General features: G+C 43.6%; 1 protein-coding gene across 2 annotated transcripts in view; it reads left to right on the top strand.

Annotated features, from left to right (window-relative positions):
* zbtb46 (zinc finger and BTB domain containing 46) overlaps positions 1-21,053 on the top strand; it is a 92,845-nt gene that overhangs the window by 65,840 nt on the left and 5,952 nt on the right. For both annotated transcript variants that reach the window (XM_086124590.1, XM_086124584.1), the window contains exons 4-5: positions 14,404-14,724; positions 19,495-19,841. In XM_086124590.1, coding sequence (XP_085980716.1) covers positions 14,404-14,724; positions 19,495-19,841 — 668 coding nt within the window. The remainder of the gene's footprint in view (positions 1-14,403; positions 14,725-19,494; positions 19,842-21,053) is intronic.

The following is a 21,053-nucleotide window of genomic DNA, read 5'->3' as shown; positions in this document are numbered from 1 at the left end:
CGACAGATCAACTTCTTTAACATGTTTTGCTGTACGGTGTAGAAATTCTAGGATATATTTTCGTGTATATTCTGTATCTATACTATAATAAGTATAATGTTGGGAAAAGGACAATTTTAGATGTCTTTTTACTGAATTGTTCACTTAATTCATTTGTCTTGAGATAAGAGGGCATATGAGATAAGCTCCCTCAAAAGTGACTGTTCATCAATTAGCTAAGAAATGAAGAAGACTATCATGAAGCATTCACAAGAGAGGAAAAGGAAACAACCCGAGTCTGACTGCAGTGGCTCTTCAAAGACAAATGCAAAAAAATTAAAACATGTTTAAATCGCAGAACTGATAGAAGTGATTAATTTTTTAAGTATTACTTTTCATTCTTATCAGGAGTAAGAAATAAAAAAGTGGAAATTGTACTTTCAATTTTTGTCTGAATTTTGTTCACAGATATCGCCAGAATGCACCACACCCATCCATTTCTTCCAAAATCTTCCAAGGGGGGGCATGACTCCGAACCCCCCGAGCAGGACTTCGCACCTTCGGTGCTCTCATTTCTATTTTCAGGAATTTTCAGGAAAAGAGAGAGATACACACACCATATTGTCCGCCACTATAAGGTCCTTTGACGTTAAGGCACACCTCCATCGCATTATAAGGCACATAGAATGAATAGAAGCTAAAACTGTGGCTGCAGTTGCGTTATGCATCCAGTAGATAGAGCTCTGCTAAAGGGAATACAATACAGCATTATTTCTATGGAGCTTTCACAACCGCTGCAGCTGTACCAAAGTGCTTTACAGAACATTTAAAATACTATGTCGAGGAAATCTGAATATTGATCCACACATAAGGCACATTTGATTATAAGGTTTTTGAGAAAATGTAATTCTTTTAGGCTTGCCTTATAGTGCAGAAAATACGGTATGTGTGTGTGTGTGTGTATATACTGTGTATATATATATATATATAAAATCTTTTTTTGTTATCTGAAGCTCTAGTACGAAAACTGAAGTCATCTAGATTTGTTGGCAATGGAGACCTAAAAATATTTAGCATGTTTAGATTCTCACATCAAATACTTTGTAATTTGCTGTGTTCATGTGGAATCTTCTCCCAATGGAATTCTTGCGCCAGATGAAACTTCCCAATTTATTGATATCAACAACTTTTCAAGCCTTGACAGAGGTCTATGTTCCATGGGTGCTCATGTTTTCACATTTTCTTTCTCTCTCTCTGTCTGTCTGTCTCTCTCTCTCTCTCTCTCTCTCTCGCTCTCCCCCCTCTCTCTCTCTCTCTCTGTCATCACCCCTCCACTCATCCGCTTTACTTCCCTCCCTCGCCTTCCGTCTAAAACTGCATTAACTCTCGAGATTACGTCAAACCCTGCAATCCTCCACCCCCTGTGCACCCCCCCGCCCCCTGGCCCCGAGATCCTTATTCACTTGCTCACCTTTAGAATGTTCACCGCCATTCAGTGCGGCAGCCCATTTTGCATTTCTTTCTAGGACATCTTCTTGTCATTAAACAACTAATGACCATGATGCTTTTGACTCAATTAGAAGTAATATCTTCCTATATAAGCATCAACTTGCTGCATGTCTCGCTGTTTCCTTAGAAGTCTAAAAAAAAGTTAAGAGCACAGAACTCTATCAAGGCTTAAGTGTCTGTCGCCTGTGAAATCAATGATGAAAGGCTGCAACGTGGGTTATGAAAAGGAAATAGCAGGCCATCAAGTTTTATCCACCTCCAGAATTTCTTCAGATCCAAGGAAACCAGGAGAGAAAATGTAAGAAACAAAACTCAAATAAAATAAATACGCGGAAGTGCTCGGAATTCCAGCCTGATGAAGTGACATTTCACAGAAGTACCTCGTGCAAAATCGTGTTCAGGATCTCTCATGCTTTCAAAAAGGCATTGATATTATTGCTGTATGACAATATCATTTTACAAGACTTCACCCTGTTCACGCATCACAAAAATGGTGCTCATGACCTTCCTGCCTCTTTCTCAGTGTATGAGTCTCACTTTCAAGTTTCTTATTTTTAACATTGTAACAACTATGAATATTTCAATCCGGCGTGGCCGTGATTTGTCACTTGAGTCACACAAGTCCTTTCAGAGTGATAGACCAGGCAGTAGGTGGCTTCTGATGAGACGCGCTGAGCTCTTCATTGAATTAAAATGCTTGCGATTGTGACGAGTGAGTGCCAGTGGGCCGCAAAACTAACCCTGAGTGACACCAGGATCGTTTCAGGATGACCCCTGAAACAGAACAGTTCCATGTTGCCTCTGCAACTCATTTGTGCAAGTGCTCTACGCCAAAGCACAGTCCTCATTTGGCAGCCTGATTTTTTAACTTCCTGAAGAAAAACATGTTTATGCAGCACTTGGCGATCTTCATCCAAAACTTTTCTTCAGGGGTGTCAAAAGCTGCAGATGAAGGCAAAATAACTCCACTCAAATGATTCACTTTATAAATACATCTTGCCCCCTGCAAACCCTCCCACCTACGGCGCCCCCCCCTCAGCCATCCTGGCTCCCCTGCACTCACCCACCCACCCACACTCCATCACCCCGCTGTCCACCTCTCACCCCTCTACTCGTGCAGTCGCTGATTCTCCTCATCTCATCCCCTCCACCCACACAATCCCCCCCTCACCCCCTTCCAACCTCCCCCAGCAGTACTACCGTCTCCACTTGTACATCATCTCTCTCTCTCTCTCTCTTTCTCTTTCTCTGTCCGTGTCTCTCACTCCTTCTCTCTTTTGCTTTCTCCTGTCCTCTACCACTCTCACCCCTCGGTCCCTCCCTACTCCAAAGCCTTCAGGCTCTGCTTGATGTATGCCTGCCCTCCCTATACCTATGCTGCACACACACACACACACACACACACACACACACACACACACACACACACACACACACACACACACACACACACACACACACACACACACACACACACACACACACACACACACACACTACCACCACCAGCCTTCCCCATCTCTTGTGGAGGCTGTGGCCCCGGCTAGTCCCTAAAAACAACAGAGGGAGAGCGAGCCAGAGAGGAGGACTGGGAGCAAAAGAGAATAACAGCTTTTTTTGCTTTCCATCCGCCCTCCATTTTTAACCCGACATTTTTTTCATTCCCCTCTCCCACACCGCTTTTTAAATTGCGTCTGAATTCTTGAGCTGTTTTAGTGCCTCCCTCCCTCTTCTCGCATCTGAAATTACTTTTTTACCCTCTTAAGCATCAGCAAGCCGAGGAAGAGCCTTCCACCTCGGCCTCCCCTCTTTGTCCATTCGAGGACAAACACACTAATCATGCGTGTGGAGCATGGGAACAGTTTGGAGATAAGAGGCGATAGATGCAGATGAGGAGACATGTTGTTGCGCATAGAACCACAGATCATGTGTTGCCTACATAGCGCCCATACAGGGTGTCCCAAAGTCATTTTACTCTTACGGTACTTATTTTGTTTTGTTTCAGGTGTCATTCAGACGGATGTGAGATCATCAACATTTCACTTCTTAGGCTTTACCATTTTTGGAAGCATGGCTTGCCTGTTGACATTGGAGCAGTGGTGCAAAATTGTTCAAAAATTTGGGGCAAACGGTATAAGTACACAGATTCTTAAGAAGTTGGGAGTGGGACTCATTTTCAGCTCTGGAGTTTCATGGTTGAGTCCGGCCCACTTAAACTTAAACAGATTTTTTGAATCAAGATGTACAATTTAACCCTTGCTAGTGTAATATTCCAGAATAGCTTTTCCTTTCACCAAGATGAAAATTCTGAATTGCAATTGGACGTGCTTACAATATCACAGTCACTAAGTATGAGAATAGAAAGACAGTTGAACCTTGTTTCAATGTACCCCGTTTACGTTCACATTTCAAAGTCCCAATTTCACGTAATTAATTTTACAATTGCCAATTTTTCCTCACAACGAACACCTTTATCCTCCTGACTACCAGGAAAAAAAATGTTGTCCAATCACATTTATTTTGAAATTCTCCAATCCATGTGAAGTAATTGGACTACTCCAAAAGAATTTTTTTAAAATTCCACTACATTTTTTAAACAGGCTCAAATACACTTAAAACAACTCAAACAACACTCTAACGTGTTCATAAGAGTCTTATAATTAAAATGCCAACAGCATTTCAAGACAAAATGTGTTTGATAAAAAGTATTACTTTTCCTCTTCCCATAAAAAGTGCTTGCACTGAGGGAAGTCATTTTCTTACTTTTTCTAACCCCTACAAATTTGGTATCATTGGAAAGCACTGAATGTCCTCTTTAGAGAAACAACAGGAGTTAATGCGATTGGAGGCACTGGGTGGGAGATATTTAGGTTCACAAATGTCCTCTACAGAGGACAAATTTGAACTACTGGTAGTCAGGAAAATATAACGTAAACTTCATTATAATGACGAGAATTTTCCCACGAAATAATGAAAGGTCTTCATTACAAGAAGCTAACTGCCGCCGCGACCTTACTTCTAACCAAAATATACAGCGTGGGATTCCCCTCCATTGCTTACCAATGCCACTGATCAACTTGAACATTCTTGTACTTCCGGAGGCGCGGTGCAGTCCTGAGCACATTGTCTGAAAACATGTCTCGTAAACGGAAGCAAATCTCTCTCTCTGTGAAAGCTGAAATTGTCTCGCACTTTCGAAAAGGAGTCTACCAGGCGAAGCTCAGCCGAGACTACGAATATCAGGCTGTCCCACGTGGCCCAGTCTGTCCCTTGTCAGCAACAGCCAATCAGCGTCGAGCATGTACGATCTATGCCGCATGCAGGCACCGCACAAGTAAACACGCAACCAAATACAGAAAACAATAAAAAATACAAAACAACAGACACACATACAAAGCGTGGTGATTGGTAGAACCAAAAATAAAAAAAGGGGGACAATATCATTGTGGTCTGTGGGACCTTTATTTTTTTCTTCATTTGGCAATGTGTCTGCATTTTGTGGGGATTTCTCCATTGTGAGACAAATACTGCATAGGTTTTCTTATCTTCTTTTCTTATCTTTCCGTATTATGTCGTACCAGTAAGTACGATTGGCTGTCGTTGACCACTCGGATGGAATGGGGTGGTCTGAAATCTCAATGGCAGTTCATTGACAAATTGACGATGTCCACCTCTGGTTATTTTGTACAGACAGGGTGTCATTGTGTTTCAGTGTTGTTGGTTTTAGTGGTCTGTTACATGATTGCTCTTTTAAGTTAATTTTAAGTTATTGCCGCTTGGTGACATATTTAGTCATAAAGGTAGTGCAGTCAGTGCTATACATAATATAATGGCCTGCTAATATATTTGAGAAAACAATAATAGATTTGAATGTCATGAACACACTTTAAGTACTGCTTTCAAAATGGATCCAATGTATGGAGGAGATTAATGTGCGGCCTGAAAGAGCAGACCCCGAGCAGTGCATGTAGCAGCCCGGCCCATCAAGACATCTCCTAGTATTCTTGACTACCCACTCTGGGCTGGTTTGTTACTGTAACAGCAAATTGCCTCTTGTCCCACACAAATTCAGCAATCAAGACTGTCAACTTCACCAGTCACACTTGGGATCTTGTGATGTCACAAAGTATTTCCATTAATTCGCAGAGTTTTTCAAATTTAGTGGGGGGAAAAAAAAACCAATCCCGATTATGGAAAACTGCGCAGGAACAATGACACCCGGTTTGTTTATCAGACTTATCCCTTATCCCTACTAGGTTCTCAGGCATGCTACAGCCTACATCTAAATGTCTTTGGGCGAGATGAACTGATCACAAGCCAATAGCAGGGCACAAAAAAGCTCCCAAATGTTCCTTAAAATAAAGCATGATTTTTTTTGAAGACAAGGAAAAGCAAGCATTCATTACAAAATGACACTGGCTGGCCCGCTAGGCATATTGCAGCGTTTTCAGTCTTTTTCCATAAAGCATAAAGACACCAGTTTCTGTTTTTGTTTATTAGGTTTTATCCTGTCAACTTGTTCTTTCAATGCCTCTTACTTACACACACGCACACAAATTCAGACACATGAAATCTTTCTCTTGTTTGCACTTCAATACATGCAGGCAAGGCCCTTTTTCTTCTCTGACAGCTCTCTAATGCACTACAAGCCTCCGTAACTTGCTGCTTAACCATCCTGGAAATGCTCTCCATTGTGTTTGGTTACTTTTGCGCAACTGTCACAGTGTGGGACCTCAGCTTTGAAAGTAGGGTAAGGATTTGATTCCAAAGGATGATTTTACACAAGGGCAGTGGTTCTTAACCTGAGTTCGATCGAACCCCAGGGGTTCGGTGAACCGGTCTCAGGGGTTCGACGGAGCCTCTGCCATGGAGGTTAAGACACACCCGACTCAACGTGTCAATTAGTTGTGACACGCATGCTTGGCCATCACTGGCTGCAGATGATCACATGACATTGCTTGTCCAATCAGTGCTGCGGGACATTTAGTTTGCTTCGTAGTCGACATTATGAGTGTCGTGATAGTACATCGAATTTTTTTTTTAATTATTATCATTTCTTGAAATGTTATTTACTTTTTTTTCTGTTTTTTAAAAATGCCTTTTTTTTTTTTATGTCTCGAATTTGTAAAAAGTCATTTTTGTTTTTCACTCATGAAGGGTTCGGTCAATGCACATATTAGCTGGTTGGGTTCGGTACCTCTAACAAGGTTAAGAACCACTGCACTAGGGTTCGGGTTTCCAAGGAGGGTTTCAAAGCAGGGTTAGGGTTGAAGATGTTTGAGAGGCCGAGGGAAAGTGCCAGATTGTGTGTGCGTCCGTGAGTGCATGCATGGTGGTAAGTGGGAGTGAATAACGAATGATGTTTTTCCATTTTTTTTAATCTGTTTATTTTACGAGAAGGTGCTTTTAGCTATCCTGAGTTGTACTCCCTCGCAGTAGTGTTTCTCAGGGAATGGGGGGGGCGGGAATATTTGTTACAACACACACACATACACACACGCACACACACACACACATTCCATGAGCACAATCAGAACATTAAAACATAGGATCAGGGGTCAAACTGTCAGATGACCTTCACCTCCCTTTTCTTCCTTTTCCTCCTTTTTCATTTCGTGTGTTTTAGCACTCACTGCAACAATACAACTCCCATCATCAAATACACCCCCCCCCCCCCGCATACATACGCACACATACACTGCAACCACATAATCAGCTGTATCATCCAAGAAGTGGAGGTCTGCAAATAGCTGAAGAATGCTGTGTCCCCCGCCAGATTTAGTCCAACACAAGACATGTCTTTTATTTCAAGGCCAATCTTGTTACCGCATTGAAGCTCACCACAGTGCTCAGAAAGACTTTTCGGGTCCCCGCTCATGCGCATGAGCAAAGGGAACCACATATTTGCTCCTGTTTTATTTGAAAGAGAGGGTTTTATTTATCAAAATTGCGCATGCCGAGAGTGGTTGGCTACCATGGCAACAAAATTAAACGGAGGATCTCTTCAAAAAGCGGAAATCTAAATTATTCTCACTCCTTTATCAGAGTGAAATTGAAATTCCCCTTTCCATACAGAAACCACTGTGGAGGCCAAAGAAAATGAGGCAAAAATTAGCCCCACTGCCCCCACGTCAAACCATTGATATTGGGAGGTTGTTAGCAATTCAACATATGTGCCCAAAGGAGTGAAGTGACTGCTGCGTGTCTAAAACTCCAGATAAACCTGTTGCCTCCAAAAGACACCGCAACATTTGTCTGTGCAAATCCTGAGCAAGCCCGGCATCCCTCTGACAAAATCCATAAACTGCGTGGCCTGAATTAGGTGTGGACTGTTCCTGCCGCCGTAAATGATTTTATCTGTCGGAACAGGATGAGATTGAAGAAACGCACAATCTATGCCGACCCAATTACACTTACATAAATGAAAGAGGATTATGTGGTGTACTCCCATTATTTTGTGCGGGAGCCTGTTTGTGGTCAGCTGAATACTAATTTCTAATATCTGGCGCTTAGTCGCAGTAATGTGGGTAAATCCTCAAAAATCAGGTTAACGGGAGAGTCCCTGGCGGCTAACGCAGAGAGCCATGTCACAGATTTGGGCAAGGGATGCCTGCCGTGTGTTGAGTGCATGCTGCTTGTTGGCCATGCGTCGTGTGAATGAAGTATTGTCACTGTTTGCCGATGAGCGGATGCGTTCCATCTGTAGACGCGCGTGTCCAAGCCGTGCTGGGAAAAGTGGCCAAGGGTCACGCACTCGTCCGCTGAAAAGATGAGTAGCGTGAGGCGAGGGTCAGAGGTCACACTCTTTTCTCTCTCTCAATCGCATCCTCTCCGACCATTTGTCTGCCTGTGTGTAAGTGTGTGTGTGTGTTGTTGTTGATGTTGGCCAACAGCAGATCTATGTTATTGATTGACTCCCGTGGCTGCTCACTGAAGGAGGGGGCAGAGCTCTGATGAATTCCTGCACCTCATGCCCCCTTGCACCCACCCCTACACCTTCTTCTTAATTAACTTTGTATGGGTGTGTGTGTGTGTGTGTGTGTATGTGTGTACGCGTGCGCACATTTTAATAATAATAATAATAATACATTTTATTTAAAAGCGCCTTTCATGCCACCCAAGGACACTGTACAGACAATAAGAAAATACAATGTAAAAATTAGTAAACGAGATATATAAAAACAGGACATAAAATCATAAAATCATATTTTCTACGTATCTTGTCTCCTTCCTCCACAGATCAACACCCCCGCTCTTTTATATGTTCCCTTGCCATTTTTTTCAACGTCCTTCTTCACTCCGACAATCCAAAGCTCCATCATCCTTCGTGTAACTTTCTCTTCTCTTTTCTGTCACTGTACACAAGAGGCACCTATCACAAAATGACTACATCAAAACAACCTTTTTATTAAAAAAGTCACTTCTGGGATTAATTTAACAATACAGTGGTGCCTCGAGATATATGATAATACTTCTGAGTTTTACGGGATGATTTTCTTTTAATGGAAATATTACTTTATGGTGGCAGTGACAGAAACTCAATTAATTTCACAACAATTCTGAAACTTTAATGGTTTTTGTTGTTTAATACCACTTCAAAGTATAGTGAATTTATTCTGGTGTTTACAATCAAACTGAAAGAAACGACACCTTTACACAGCTTTGCATTAGTAACGTCCGATTCGCTTAGTGCTAACAAACAATGTAAAAAAGCCATTTAACATGCTAACAGTTAGCATGAGTAGTTGTGATTTTTGAAGCAACAAAGAAAGACAGATTACACAACAAGACCCACATGTATATCTTCTTTATCCTTGACGAAAAATGGTGATTTAAGCATCTAATTGAGTTGCAGTACAAACAGAAGCACTGTGCTTCTTAGTTTTTGTCTGTATGACTGTATTATATTGCCCCCCCACCTCCCGGTGATCGCAACAAATTGCATTGCAGCATGAAATCGTGATGCAGAACCTGTTTAATTCTTTAAAGTTACTTTAAATATGTTATTATTATGATGTTTTTATAAAGTACATTATTATAGAGTACTATTTATTCATTCATTCGTTCATTTTCTGATCTGCTTTACCCTCATGAGGGTCACGGGGGGTGCTGGAGCCTATCCCAGCTGTCTTCGGGCAGTAGGCAGGGAGACACCCTGAACCGGTTGCCAACCAATCGCAGGGCACATAGAGACGAACAACCATCCACGCTCACATTCACACCTAGGGACAATTTAGAGTGTTCAATCAGCTTGTCATGCATGTATTTTTTGGAATGTGGGAGGAAACCGGAAAAACGCACACTCATGGACAGAACATGCAAACACCCCACAGGGAGGCCAGAGCTGGAATCGACCCCTGCACCTCTAGACTGTGAGGTTGACGCGCTAACCACTGGGCCGCCCGAGAGTACTATTTAGCTTAGTTAAAAAAACATTCCATAATGTTTTTTAATTACATAATAGTAATCAACTGGTTAACACGTCGGCCTCGCAGTGCAAAGGTCCAGAATTCGATTCCGGCTCCCACATTCCAATGTGGAGTTAGCATGCCCTCCCCGTGCCTGTGTGGGTTTTCTCCAGGTACTCCGTTTTCCTCCCACATTCCAAAAACAAGCGTGGCAGGTCAGGCACTCCAAATTGTCCCTAGGTGTGATTGTGAGTGCGAATGGTTGTTCGTCTCTGTGTTCTTCTCAGTTGGCTGGCGACCACTTCAGGGTGTACTCCCAGCTGTCTTCGGGCAGACAGCTGGGAGAGGCTCCAGCCCACCCGCAACCCTTATGAGGATAAATATATGAACAAAGGATAGAGGATGAAAATACATTATAATAATTTTTATTGTTTATTTATTTTTCTTTGGGGGGGGGGGCTCGAATGGATTCATGGCATTTCAAATAATTTCAATCCTCTCTTTTCAATTCACTCTCATCTCAAGTCAACACTGTTAGCTTCTTGAACTGAGATGCATCATTTGCAGACCCGGTACTAATATTTTGGTGAAATTGATTAGATGAGACATGAGAACCCCCACATAGTATGATACAACTCTACACAATTGTCAACAGCATATTCCATTGTCTTATTTATGATGATGATGGTCACAAACATTTATCTGCACTTGAACATTCCCCCCCTGAGTCAATGGTCATTCATCTCTATGGGTGATGAAAATGACAAGTATGAGAGTGGTGCGCTGTGTGAAGAGGCTGTGGAGCCATCAGCATTCCAGACATGGAGGCAATCTCCCATCACTGTCACCTTGACTTCCTTTGCACAAGGCAAGGCTACACAGCCAACATTCATTACACGTGGACTAAACCCTTGACGTGCGCTTGCATGTTTTCATTTTTGTTTATCAAAAATATTTCAGTCTTGCACTGATATAATAAAGAACTGCACTTAACCAAATTAGCACACTCATGCGCCTTCAACAGTTGCTCAGGTCAAAATAGTCTTTAAGAAGCAAAGTGCCAAAACGCACAACTAAATGATAGAGCTCCAGACTTTGGGAACACACATCCCTGATGCCATTTTAGCTGGGTAGAAAACTTTGAGAAAACTCCGCACTCTGACAATTGTAGACAGCTGTTGTGCACCATTGTGTCAAAAGAGGCGACAAATGAAGGAGCGAGCATTTAAAAGGATACCAAAGATAGAACCAAGTCGTAGCACCGGCGTTCGGCTCCTGCCATGAATGAGAGCGCTAGCGCCTCCCTCGCCCCCATCCGGTGCGCCCTCTCAACAGCGAACGCTCGCAATGGCTCACCAGTGTCATTTTCCCCATCTGCCGTCGACATAGTTGGAAAAAGTACTCCTGGCGCTTGATAGCGAGCTGTAATATCCAACCTGTCCAGCTTGCACTGTCTCTCATTATTTCCTTTCCATGAATTCACTTGGAGGGAATATTCAAAGATGAACACTTATTTTATCACCACTCTCAATCGTAAATCCTTCGACTGCCACCGCTACCATCTTCCAAGCATGACTGCGTAAACAAATGCACACAGGGATCAGTCATACGACGTCTGGAGCTCTATAATGGGAACCTTGTCTCCGTCCAATTGGCTGAAAATTGTCATTGTCGATTACGACTGTGTTCTTGAGATGATCATAAATGACTGATGAATAAACAAATGGCAGAATCATGTGGAATTCAATGCCATCCTATAGGCCTTTTGGCATTCAGTTAGGAACCGTAGAAAGGGCTTTGTCAACTGGTGCAGTGGCAAAGTGACTGAAAGAAAGTTCAACAAGACTTCTAATAGGCACTCTCTTGGCATGCACCATAATCACGGCCACAGTGCTGCACATAATCTTTTGCGGTTTGGTCAACTCATGCCGAGAATGTAAAGTGATTGATTGAAAATCATCAAATTTAAATCTAAAAAAATACATGAATCTAAATAGGCCCTTGAATACTGTAGGGCCCCTGAGCTCCCGGCAAGCCAATTGGCACCATGTAGCTTTGCAAGAACCACATGAGCAGCCCGTTGTGGCCTGTTCTAAAAATAGCTCACCAGTGCTGGGAGATTGATTTTCTCAGAGTGATGACAAGGTGATCATTTGAAAATGTAAACATTGGCAGAGAGATACATAAAAAAAAAGTGTTGCGTACATGACATTGTTCAGCTACCAAATCATTGTTAGAATTCATTGACATGATCAGTGGCTTTGCATACATTTATATCATTAATCAAAACTGAAACATAACTTTGTTCAAGGTAATTTAAGCAAATTTATTTCAGAAGTTTGTGTCAATCAGAAGCAGCTCTCATTTTCTAAAAGGTTGGCGACCCCTGGTATAGATGTCTCAGCTTGTCTCAGCTCCTTGCAGATGATAAGCAATATGTGTCAATCATATAAGCCATGCAAAGTTATTCACAGTGCTCAGTGAAAAGTGTCAGTGTTGTAGTTTAGGTTTGTGGAAATGTTGGCTGCCATCAGCTTTGTTGCAGCGCTCCTGTGGAACCTGCAACATCACAACGAATGCTGACAGCTTCGCGACACTCTCGCCATACCTGTCCATACTAAGACGGAACGTGTGAGTTCCTTCCGAACTTTCTAACCTTAGCGGACGGACTGCTGGTGATGAAGCACGAGAGTTGAATGAAATGTAATGCTTGTCTGCGTGTAAACAATGGCTCTGCTGAGAGGGTGAGAAGAATTGCTTTAATAATATGTAGTGTTCTCTCTCTCTCAAGATGATATCACTGTCAGGTGAAGGCCTGAAATCATGACGGCTTTTTCAAATACGTTTTTGTACGAGCGCTATCCTTTTTATCCTCTCAACGAGTGAGTCACAAATCCAGACTGGTGGAGTCTACAGCCTACACAGAGGCTTGTAAAGTTGAGGCAACACTGTGTGAGGCATTGCCCGTTGCCGCTCACTTGACTTGCGCTTTTCTGGCTCGAGTTGCATGAACAGTTTGGTAGGAGCTGAGCAATTATTTGTATTCAATTTGATATTGAAATCTAGTAGAATTGAATTTCCAAATTGCAAAGGCTGCAATTGGGTTGGGGTGATGGTGACCACCTCTGCTTCATTTCTGTCGGTCTGTTTTTTTTATATGCAGTAACATATTTTTCACATTTCAAGTGGCTTCGCATTGTAAGTTGCACCACTAAAAAGAAACTATCATGAAGGAAAAAAAACATGCACATGATTATAAGTCACATTTTTGGGGGAAATTTATTTTACAAAAACCAAGACGTAGAACAGCAGATTTCAGACTCTTATCATGTTGGTGGATGCTGGTGTTCTGATTGGATTTGAAACTATCGCTTCCAACGATGGAAACATTTTTCTTTTTCTTTTTTGTTTGTTGAAAATGGCTTACCTTGACTTGGATTTGACATCCTTTGGTGCTGTAAACAATAAATCTTCATCGGATGTTGCGTGCTAGACGAGCAAGCTAGCTGGAGAGACACTCCCTTCGTTTATTGCCGTGAGAGACGGCAGCAAAGACACGACATAATCACACAGTTGCCATGACTACTTTTTCTTCTTCTTCCAATTCTTCTTCGGGGATTTCAACTACCTTCTGAAATTGTGTGCGTGCGATTATACTCAGTGATTTATTTTGATTATGGAACAGGGATTTTGTCTTTATGTCCGAGCTCTCGAGTATAAGTCACAGGACCAGCCAAACTATGAAAAATAGCTTGACTTTGTCAGAAAAACATGCTGTATGTGTACCGCTATTTTATTTATTTAGTTCTTGATTTATTTATTTATGTTGTGTCTGCACAAGTTGAGTGATTAAGAAGGTGTTCATGCGTGATTGTTCCTTGAAAACGTTGAAAAAGTTGAAGAGCCTCGAGAGCCATATCCTGCCTGTTTTCGGTCCCTCCCTACTCCAACACACCTGATTCAAATGATCAGCTCGTCAGCAAGCACTGTAGAAGCCTGAACAATTGAATCATGTGTGTTTGTTTTAGGGAGGGACCTAAAACAGGCAGGATATGGCTCTCGAGGAACTGGAGTTCCCTACCCTTGAGCTAAAGCCACAAATTTGTTCGCGTTATTACTGCCAATCTGATTTATGTCTTATGGACTTTCGTTTATGCCACACTTGTTTGGTGGAACTTTGTGAAGTTTTTGTGAAGCCAAGACTGCATTTAGTAAGTTCACAACTGTAATTGAGGTAAACAAATAAACTCTCATATTAATTCAAGGTTCATTTGCCTTCATTTTAGCATAAACCGAGGCGAAAAACAATGAGACCAAAACGGTTACGTATAATCTTGTTTAGTGTAGTACAGATGAACTCTTTGATTAGTAAAAAAATTCATGTGAAAGAGGACCTTGAAAGAATGTTAAATATCAATCGCAACGTTGTGAAAAAAAGTCAAATTATCGTGATTATGATGATTATTCTTCGCCCTCTCACATTTCCTGTCACTTCCTGTCTACTCAGACGCCGACGTGAACGAACCCAACAGCTCCGACAGCCGCGGCGAACGCCTGGACTTCTTTCTCAAGCAGGAAGAGGCTCTCGCAGCGGAGTCCGGCTTCCTGGGTACCAACGAATCAGAGGAGGCGGCAGGTGGAGGAGGAGGAGGCAGCGGCGGAGGCGGAGGCGGAGGCAGAGGCGGCGGTGGGATAATCTCTTCGGTGGCCAACCTGAAGGCGGCGCTGATGAGTAAGAACAGCCTGCTGTCACTGCGGGCTGAGATGATGGGAGATGATAACCCCTTGCTCTATGAGTACCTTCCCAAAGGAGGACACTCCTTGACGTGTAAGTCCTTATTTACTGACACAAACACACATTCGAGACCTATTTTTTGACGTGTCACAAAATAGTAATGGCACATTGTGATGACCTAGGAATCTGGATACAATTGATTGATTGATTTTTTTTATTGATCAGTTTTCTGCCTTGTTTTGTCATTATTGGGAGAAGTCATCGGAGATGATCAGTGTCCGCCCTTCAATAATATCATTTATCGTTCTTAATATGTTTTTTATTTCAGAAGTGTGTATCAAACTGGCAACCAAGAAGTTGCTCTCAGTTTCAAAAATACTCGAGGTCTATTATATGTGTCAATTTCTTCTCTCTCTATACTAACACCATTATGTTTTTGGACACCAAAGTAAACCAGAAAGTTGTCTCCAAACTGAGAGTCAAATGTCAGGAGTACAGAAGAACTGTTTTTGATTGTACCACCCCAGCCATAAGAGAACATACAACCAAGAGAAAGACACTTCAACAATTCCATTTGAAGAAAAGCTGACCCAATATAGAAAATCAGTAGTTGGGAATCCATGGATCCAATTGGGCACATGATCACAATAAGGGCTATGGTAGAACTGAATGCTCCGTGCACAGGAGGAAAATCCGAGTTATTATGGCAAAAACTGTTGCCACCGCGCCATTTGCTGACACATCGGCCTGATTTAATCACCTTTTGTTTCACAGACTCAGTCTATGTGTGGTCAGTTCACTGGCCTTCTTTATTCATCTTAGATCTGACAGCGATCTCTGTGAGGAAAAAAAATGGGCTCACGATGCTCATACGATATTCAGCAGGAGTTGATCACGGGTCCGCATGAAACCATCACTCGTTCCGCACAAGGACTGTGGTCTGCCATTTGAAGATGCCTGCAGTATACCATCAGTGACTCTGTCCCAAATGATCATTTTGTATCATTTTGACAAACTTGAATCATGTATTCTCCCTCATCCAACTGGTTGACGAGATGTTCATAGGGTGACTGGAAATATCAGCATCCTCCACTATTTGCCTTGTCAAGTTCTCTATATGGAATGGTGTTGCACCTACTGTAGAGTAAACATTTGCGTGCGTGTGTGTGCACGCGCGCGTATGAGTGGAGCCATTCGACTGCATGTGGTTGTCAATGGTGACTCGTCAGCGGTGACTCAGTGTGAGAACATTTTGTTGGGATAGCTTGTGCTGCCATGGGAAGATTTGTTTGGTTATTTGTCAAAGTTCCTTTGAGTGCATCACTGCAGCTGTTTGTCAGTTTTATCACTCAATTAACTGCACATGAAATGTGGAAAAAAAATAGATTCATTTGTTGTTAGAACTGCCTTTAGCCGTTATCTTTTCTTTCGAAGACATTTGCTTACACTTAATGTTCTGCTAAGTGATGCAGCATTTAGTAGAACCCAGAAGCTCATCAAAAATCCCATCAATAATTTCAACAACTGAGAGTGAAACATCCTAATTAACCACATTAGCAATTTTTTTTCTTATTTTCAAGTTTGTGCGTTCGACTGTGCGTGTTTGAGTGTGCGTATTTGTGTGTGTAGTCAAGATGATGCACGTTGTGTGTTTGTGTTTCATTGCTTTTACTGGCTCGTAATTGGATCTTTTGTCCTGAGCTTCGCCTGCCTTTGAGCACTGTAAAGAAGCAAAGGAAAAAGAGGAACAATTCTGCACACGGTCATGCCCTACTCACCTACAAAATGAAAGCCGACGACTGAATAGATGGAAACGCGTGCACACGCACGCATGTGCTCGCTCGTGCGCGTCACCTATGCAAGTGCAAAGTGTGTGAGATTGAGATGTTTCTGTTGCCTTCAAAAGATCTGAGATGCTCTCACAGGCCGCCAGCCTGTGACTGCAGCTCCAGAGAAGACAAGAGGCTCACTCTCATGCATAGACCCAGCCTTGACTGTATATGAATAAGAGATTTAGAGAATTCAAAAAATGTTCAACATTGTATTCAATTCCATTCAATTCAATTTGCTTGGTGCATGAAAGAAAGCACACTGAAAGAAGTTGGTTTCAAAGAGAAAAAGGTCTGTGTCGATCAGACATGTCCAGGTCCGGTACTCGAGGACCGCTGTGTGGTGTATTTTATGTGTCTCCCTATTTTTGCAGATTTTCAAGAGACCTTGGGGAAGGCGTTGGTCGGTTATTCTGTAATATGTCCGCACACTCGGGGTTCAGCGAAATGGTCGACAAGCTCCCCCCCCCCCCCCCCACCCCCTACCACTACTGGTCCCTGTGTCTTTATGGAGACATAAAATAAACCGTACCTTCGATTACTGGCCGCAGAAGTCATCAGACTTTCACGTGTTGCCCACCCCCCATGCGCTTGTTTTCGCCCGCCATGGTTCTCCTTCAGCCCCACTTGACATCCTTCCTGTTCCCTTCCCTTCCCCGACTCCCTCCATCCATCCATCCATCCACTTCTCCTTCACCCCTCCTTAGCCCGCCTTCCCTCCCCTTCTGGCCGCATCCTTCGCGTCCTCCTCATTTGGCTCACTTCCCCTGTCTATGCTTGAGTGCGGTGGAGCATCAAAGTGGGGCTGTTTAAGATCCTGGGAAAGTATTGATCACGGACAGGAAGGAGGTAAAGAAAAGTGACCCGTTCCAATCCAATGAAGACCTCTGAACATTCCCCTCGCTAGCTCATTTGTTTACGTGATCCCTCATACACTTGCCCTTTTCTCAACTGTAGCGGGGAAAGGCTTCCCTTCGTTATTATTCTTATATCCAGATAAATGCCACAAACCCGACAGCCTGGACCGAGTCCGCCTGCACAGACCTTTTATATGAAGGCATATAAATAGATGCATGCTGTATTGTGGAGGAACTGTTTCCTGCTGAGCTGCCCCTCACCTCTTTGTCAAAAGGTGCCTTTCAAATGCATCACTTTGCTGTCTCGCAGAGGCGTCTGCTGCAACATGCATCCCAGCATGCGGTCAGTACGGTGCGTGTACGTCAGTCAGACTTCCAAATCCAATTAGGATCAATGGGATTTGACCCCGTTCCCCCTTTGTGTGTCAGACAATCCATGTCAGACAGCGGATTTCCCCGAACCGTCCCCAGTGCACCTGTCCATGCTGCCGTTGTGTACTGTGTGTGCAGAACATTCAATCTCGCTCGCATTGCAGTATGTTTCATTGAGAACAAAAACTATCGTCTTCGGACTCTTCACAGCAAAATTCCAATTGAGGTGTAACGATTTGAATACACGGTTTGGGTGATCATTTCATCTCGATTTCAGGTGCTCGGATGTCTGCAAATGGAAGACAAAAGCACTAAGAGCAGAAGTAGGATTTTTTTTTTTTTTTTTTTTTTTTTTTTTTTTTTTTTTAGAGCTGACTCAAAACTTCCTCTTGTCGCTCTTCCTTCAAACAATTCTGACACACACAAACCCCCAAAATAACTTGCCTGTGTCATGATTTGTTTAGTGGGGAGGTGATGGCAGGAAGCAGAAAAAACAACACACATTTGGACAGCTGAGGTCATTCAACGACAGGAAATTACATTTTGGTTTTGTTTTTTGGGGCTGGGGCTGGCAAAAAGAGCACAATTAGAAGTCAACACAATTTTTCAGGTGACACCCTGTTTATGGAGGTTAAGGTGGTGTGACATTGAACGAAATAAACATTCGCAAGTATGAAAAATATGCATCCAATGCACAATTCCAACAAGATCCATTACAAGCGTCACTATCGAAATGCCTTGACAATGATGATATTGATCCCTTTTGAGGGGATTTTCAAGTGTCTTTGCAAAGACAGACTTTTTTTTGCCATATTGTGCATGTGCTGTTGAAGGAGTAGTCCAGTGAGTGTTTGTGTGTGTTTCATGTTGCTCATCTTGGACTCTTTCTATGGCTGTGACCTCCTCCCTCGCTATTTGGCCCCTCCTAATGTGGCTAGAGGTGGGAAGTAGAATGGGAGTTGAGCATTCGTGTGTGTTCTCACTAAGTGGGAGTGTCGGGTGCGGTAGTTCAACATTCCAGGAATCTGTCCACGGTCAAGCTTCAGCGTTGTGAGATTGTGTCCATTGTGTAGAGGAGGCCAATAAATGGTTCACCCCCCGCATAACTTTGCTGGCCTCACTGGCACATAAGACTGTTGCACTCTCACAGGACACGGTACCTGCAATGCGCTCACCAATATGAATGCACGGTGAACATAAAATCTCAGTGTGGGAAGAGTTAGTGGGAGGTTTGTAAGATTTGTTTTTATGTTTTAATTCTTGGTGTCTGAACGTGTTGCTGGTTTACATCCTCCCTGGCCGATGTCCTTTTGCCCTGCTTGTACAGAAAGTCTTCAATTGAGCTGCAAGATGGCACCTCTCCAAAACAATTTCCAACTCCACACTACAGAGGATCATCAAGCCCTCGCCTTGTATGCATTTTACTCATTCACAAAGCGCCAGCGCACGCACGCGCGCGCGCACACACACACACACACACACACACACACACACACGCACACATCATCCTATGTGCATGCATGTGGGTGGAAGGAGAAGGAGAGCAGAGGAGCAAATAGAAAAGAGAGAGAAGAGAAGCCCTAACCCTTTCCCCTCGGCTGGTGGAAAGTGAAACTTCAGAATTTTTCTTCCTCCCCCTCTCCATCGTGTTTGATAGTACAGCACTGGCAGCCACTGTGTGCCCCTCCACCGCCACACCCCCCTCCTGCCCACTCTCTCCCGTTATGTTTCTGGCGGCCAGCTGCTAGCAGAGTTTGCAGTTGTACGTGAGTGGGTGGGTGAGACTCGTTTCCTGTGCTCCTCAGGGCTCCGCTCCAACAACTACTGCAGCACGCTCCGGCCAGGGGCCACAGGGGCCACTATTCAAAACAAACAGGGGTCTGGCTCCTCTCCTCCTCCTCCTCTTCCTCCTACTCTTCTTCCTCCTCATCTTCTACCAACACCCCCACCGTTACCGCCATCATCATCATCATCAACATCAACATCATCGTCATACCGCCCCTCCACTCCACCCACTCCCCCGGTCCCCGCTGAGCCTCGGTCCCTGGAGGCCCCCGGTTTGCGGGCGGGGGCACCTCGGCGACAATCAGACACGTTGGACATGGAAGTGGAAAAGGCCCCTGAGGACCTGGCGTCCTCCACCCTGCCTGAGGTAAGCACAAAGAGCCTGGCTCAATTCCAGGTGGAGGCTGTTCTCCGGGTTTCGCTCCACCACTCTGTTACGAGCGTCCGGGAGGCTGTCTCACCCTGTCTCGTTAAGTCCCTGAGGGGCCTGAGTGATGGTGGAGGGTATGAAGTGACCAGCGATGTGGTGGAGGGTGGGCACAAAGCTTAGTTACGGGACACACTGGAGGCTATTGGACCCATCGTCACTCAGTCTCCTCACCGTGTTTCATTCTGTGTGGAATCTGGCACATTTCCAGCTTGCTTTGTCTTCCATTCCAGATTTTTTATTCTTGACGTTTGTGTCTTTTCTTCCACTACATCTTTTTACTGTATATAGCCAAGGCCTGAGGTTTGCTAGTGCTAATGTAGCCTGTAGTTGGGACTCTTGAGATGACACATGTGGACACAATGACAGCCAGCATGTGTTGTTAGATGGCAGATAGCGGCCGAGGTGGAATCAATGCTAGAAGACAATGAGAGGTTTGCTCTTGCAGTGCAGGAAATTGTTTGTTCTTTTCTGTGTGTGTCTGTGTGGGTGTGTGTGAGTTTGTCTGTGTGGCCGTGTGTGGGTTTTTTTTGTTGTTTTTTTTTTTTTGGTGCCAGCCTGTGCGTGCGGGTAAGTAAGCCTTTATGGGCAATATTTGATTTAAATAGGACTGGCCTCTCTCTAAGTGTCCCCGTCTCTCCGTGTATCCAAGTGCATGCTTTCCCCCTCTTATTCCCCTTTCATCAGGACAGAGGGATGAGTGTAGGGGGCCGAGGAAATGGGTGTGGGTGAAGGAGTGGACAAAGGTTGATGACTGCAGTCAGGAGAGCATACGTCAGAAGGGGCAGGGGGGTTCCCGTTTTGCATTGTTATTTTAGATCAACTTTTCATTCTTACCAAGCCTCCAACAAGACATTTTTGCATTCACATCGTGTGTTATGGCTGGATCAGACTACAACGTTTTCAGCCACATTTTTGTCCAGGTTCGCTATCTCGACTGATTTACTAGATTGGGCCCAACATATTTTGTCAGGAATTATCTCCGTGTAGTGTGACATAATCCACAATCAACAAATTGGCTTCTGAAAAGTCCTGTCATGCAAAAATGAAAGTCCGTCATGTTTGATTTTTGTTTGTTTATTTTTTTTGGACTACCTTCCGTGTAGTGTAGTGGATCAACGAAAGACTTACGATACACCTGCAGCACCTCGA

Source organism: Hippocampus guttulatus, chromosome 1 (assembly GCF_054856545.1).
Source record: "Hippocampus guttulatus isolate MCC_2025c chromosome 1, RoL_Hgut_1.0, whole genome shotgun sequence".
Classification (NCBI taxonomy): Eukaryota; Metazoa; Chordata; class Actinopteri; order Syngnathiformes; family Syngnathidae; genus Hippocampus; species Hippocampus guttulatus.
The sequence above is the reverse complement of the archived record's forward strand: the minus strand, read 5'-3'. Positions and strand labels throughout refer to the sequence as shown.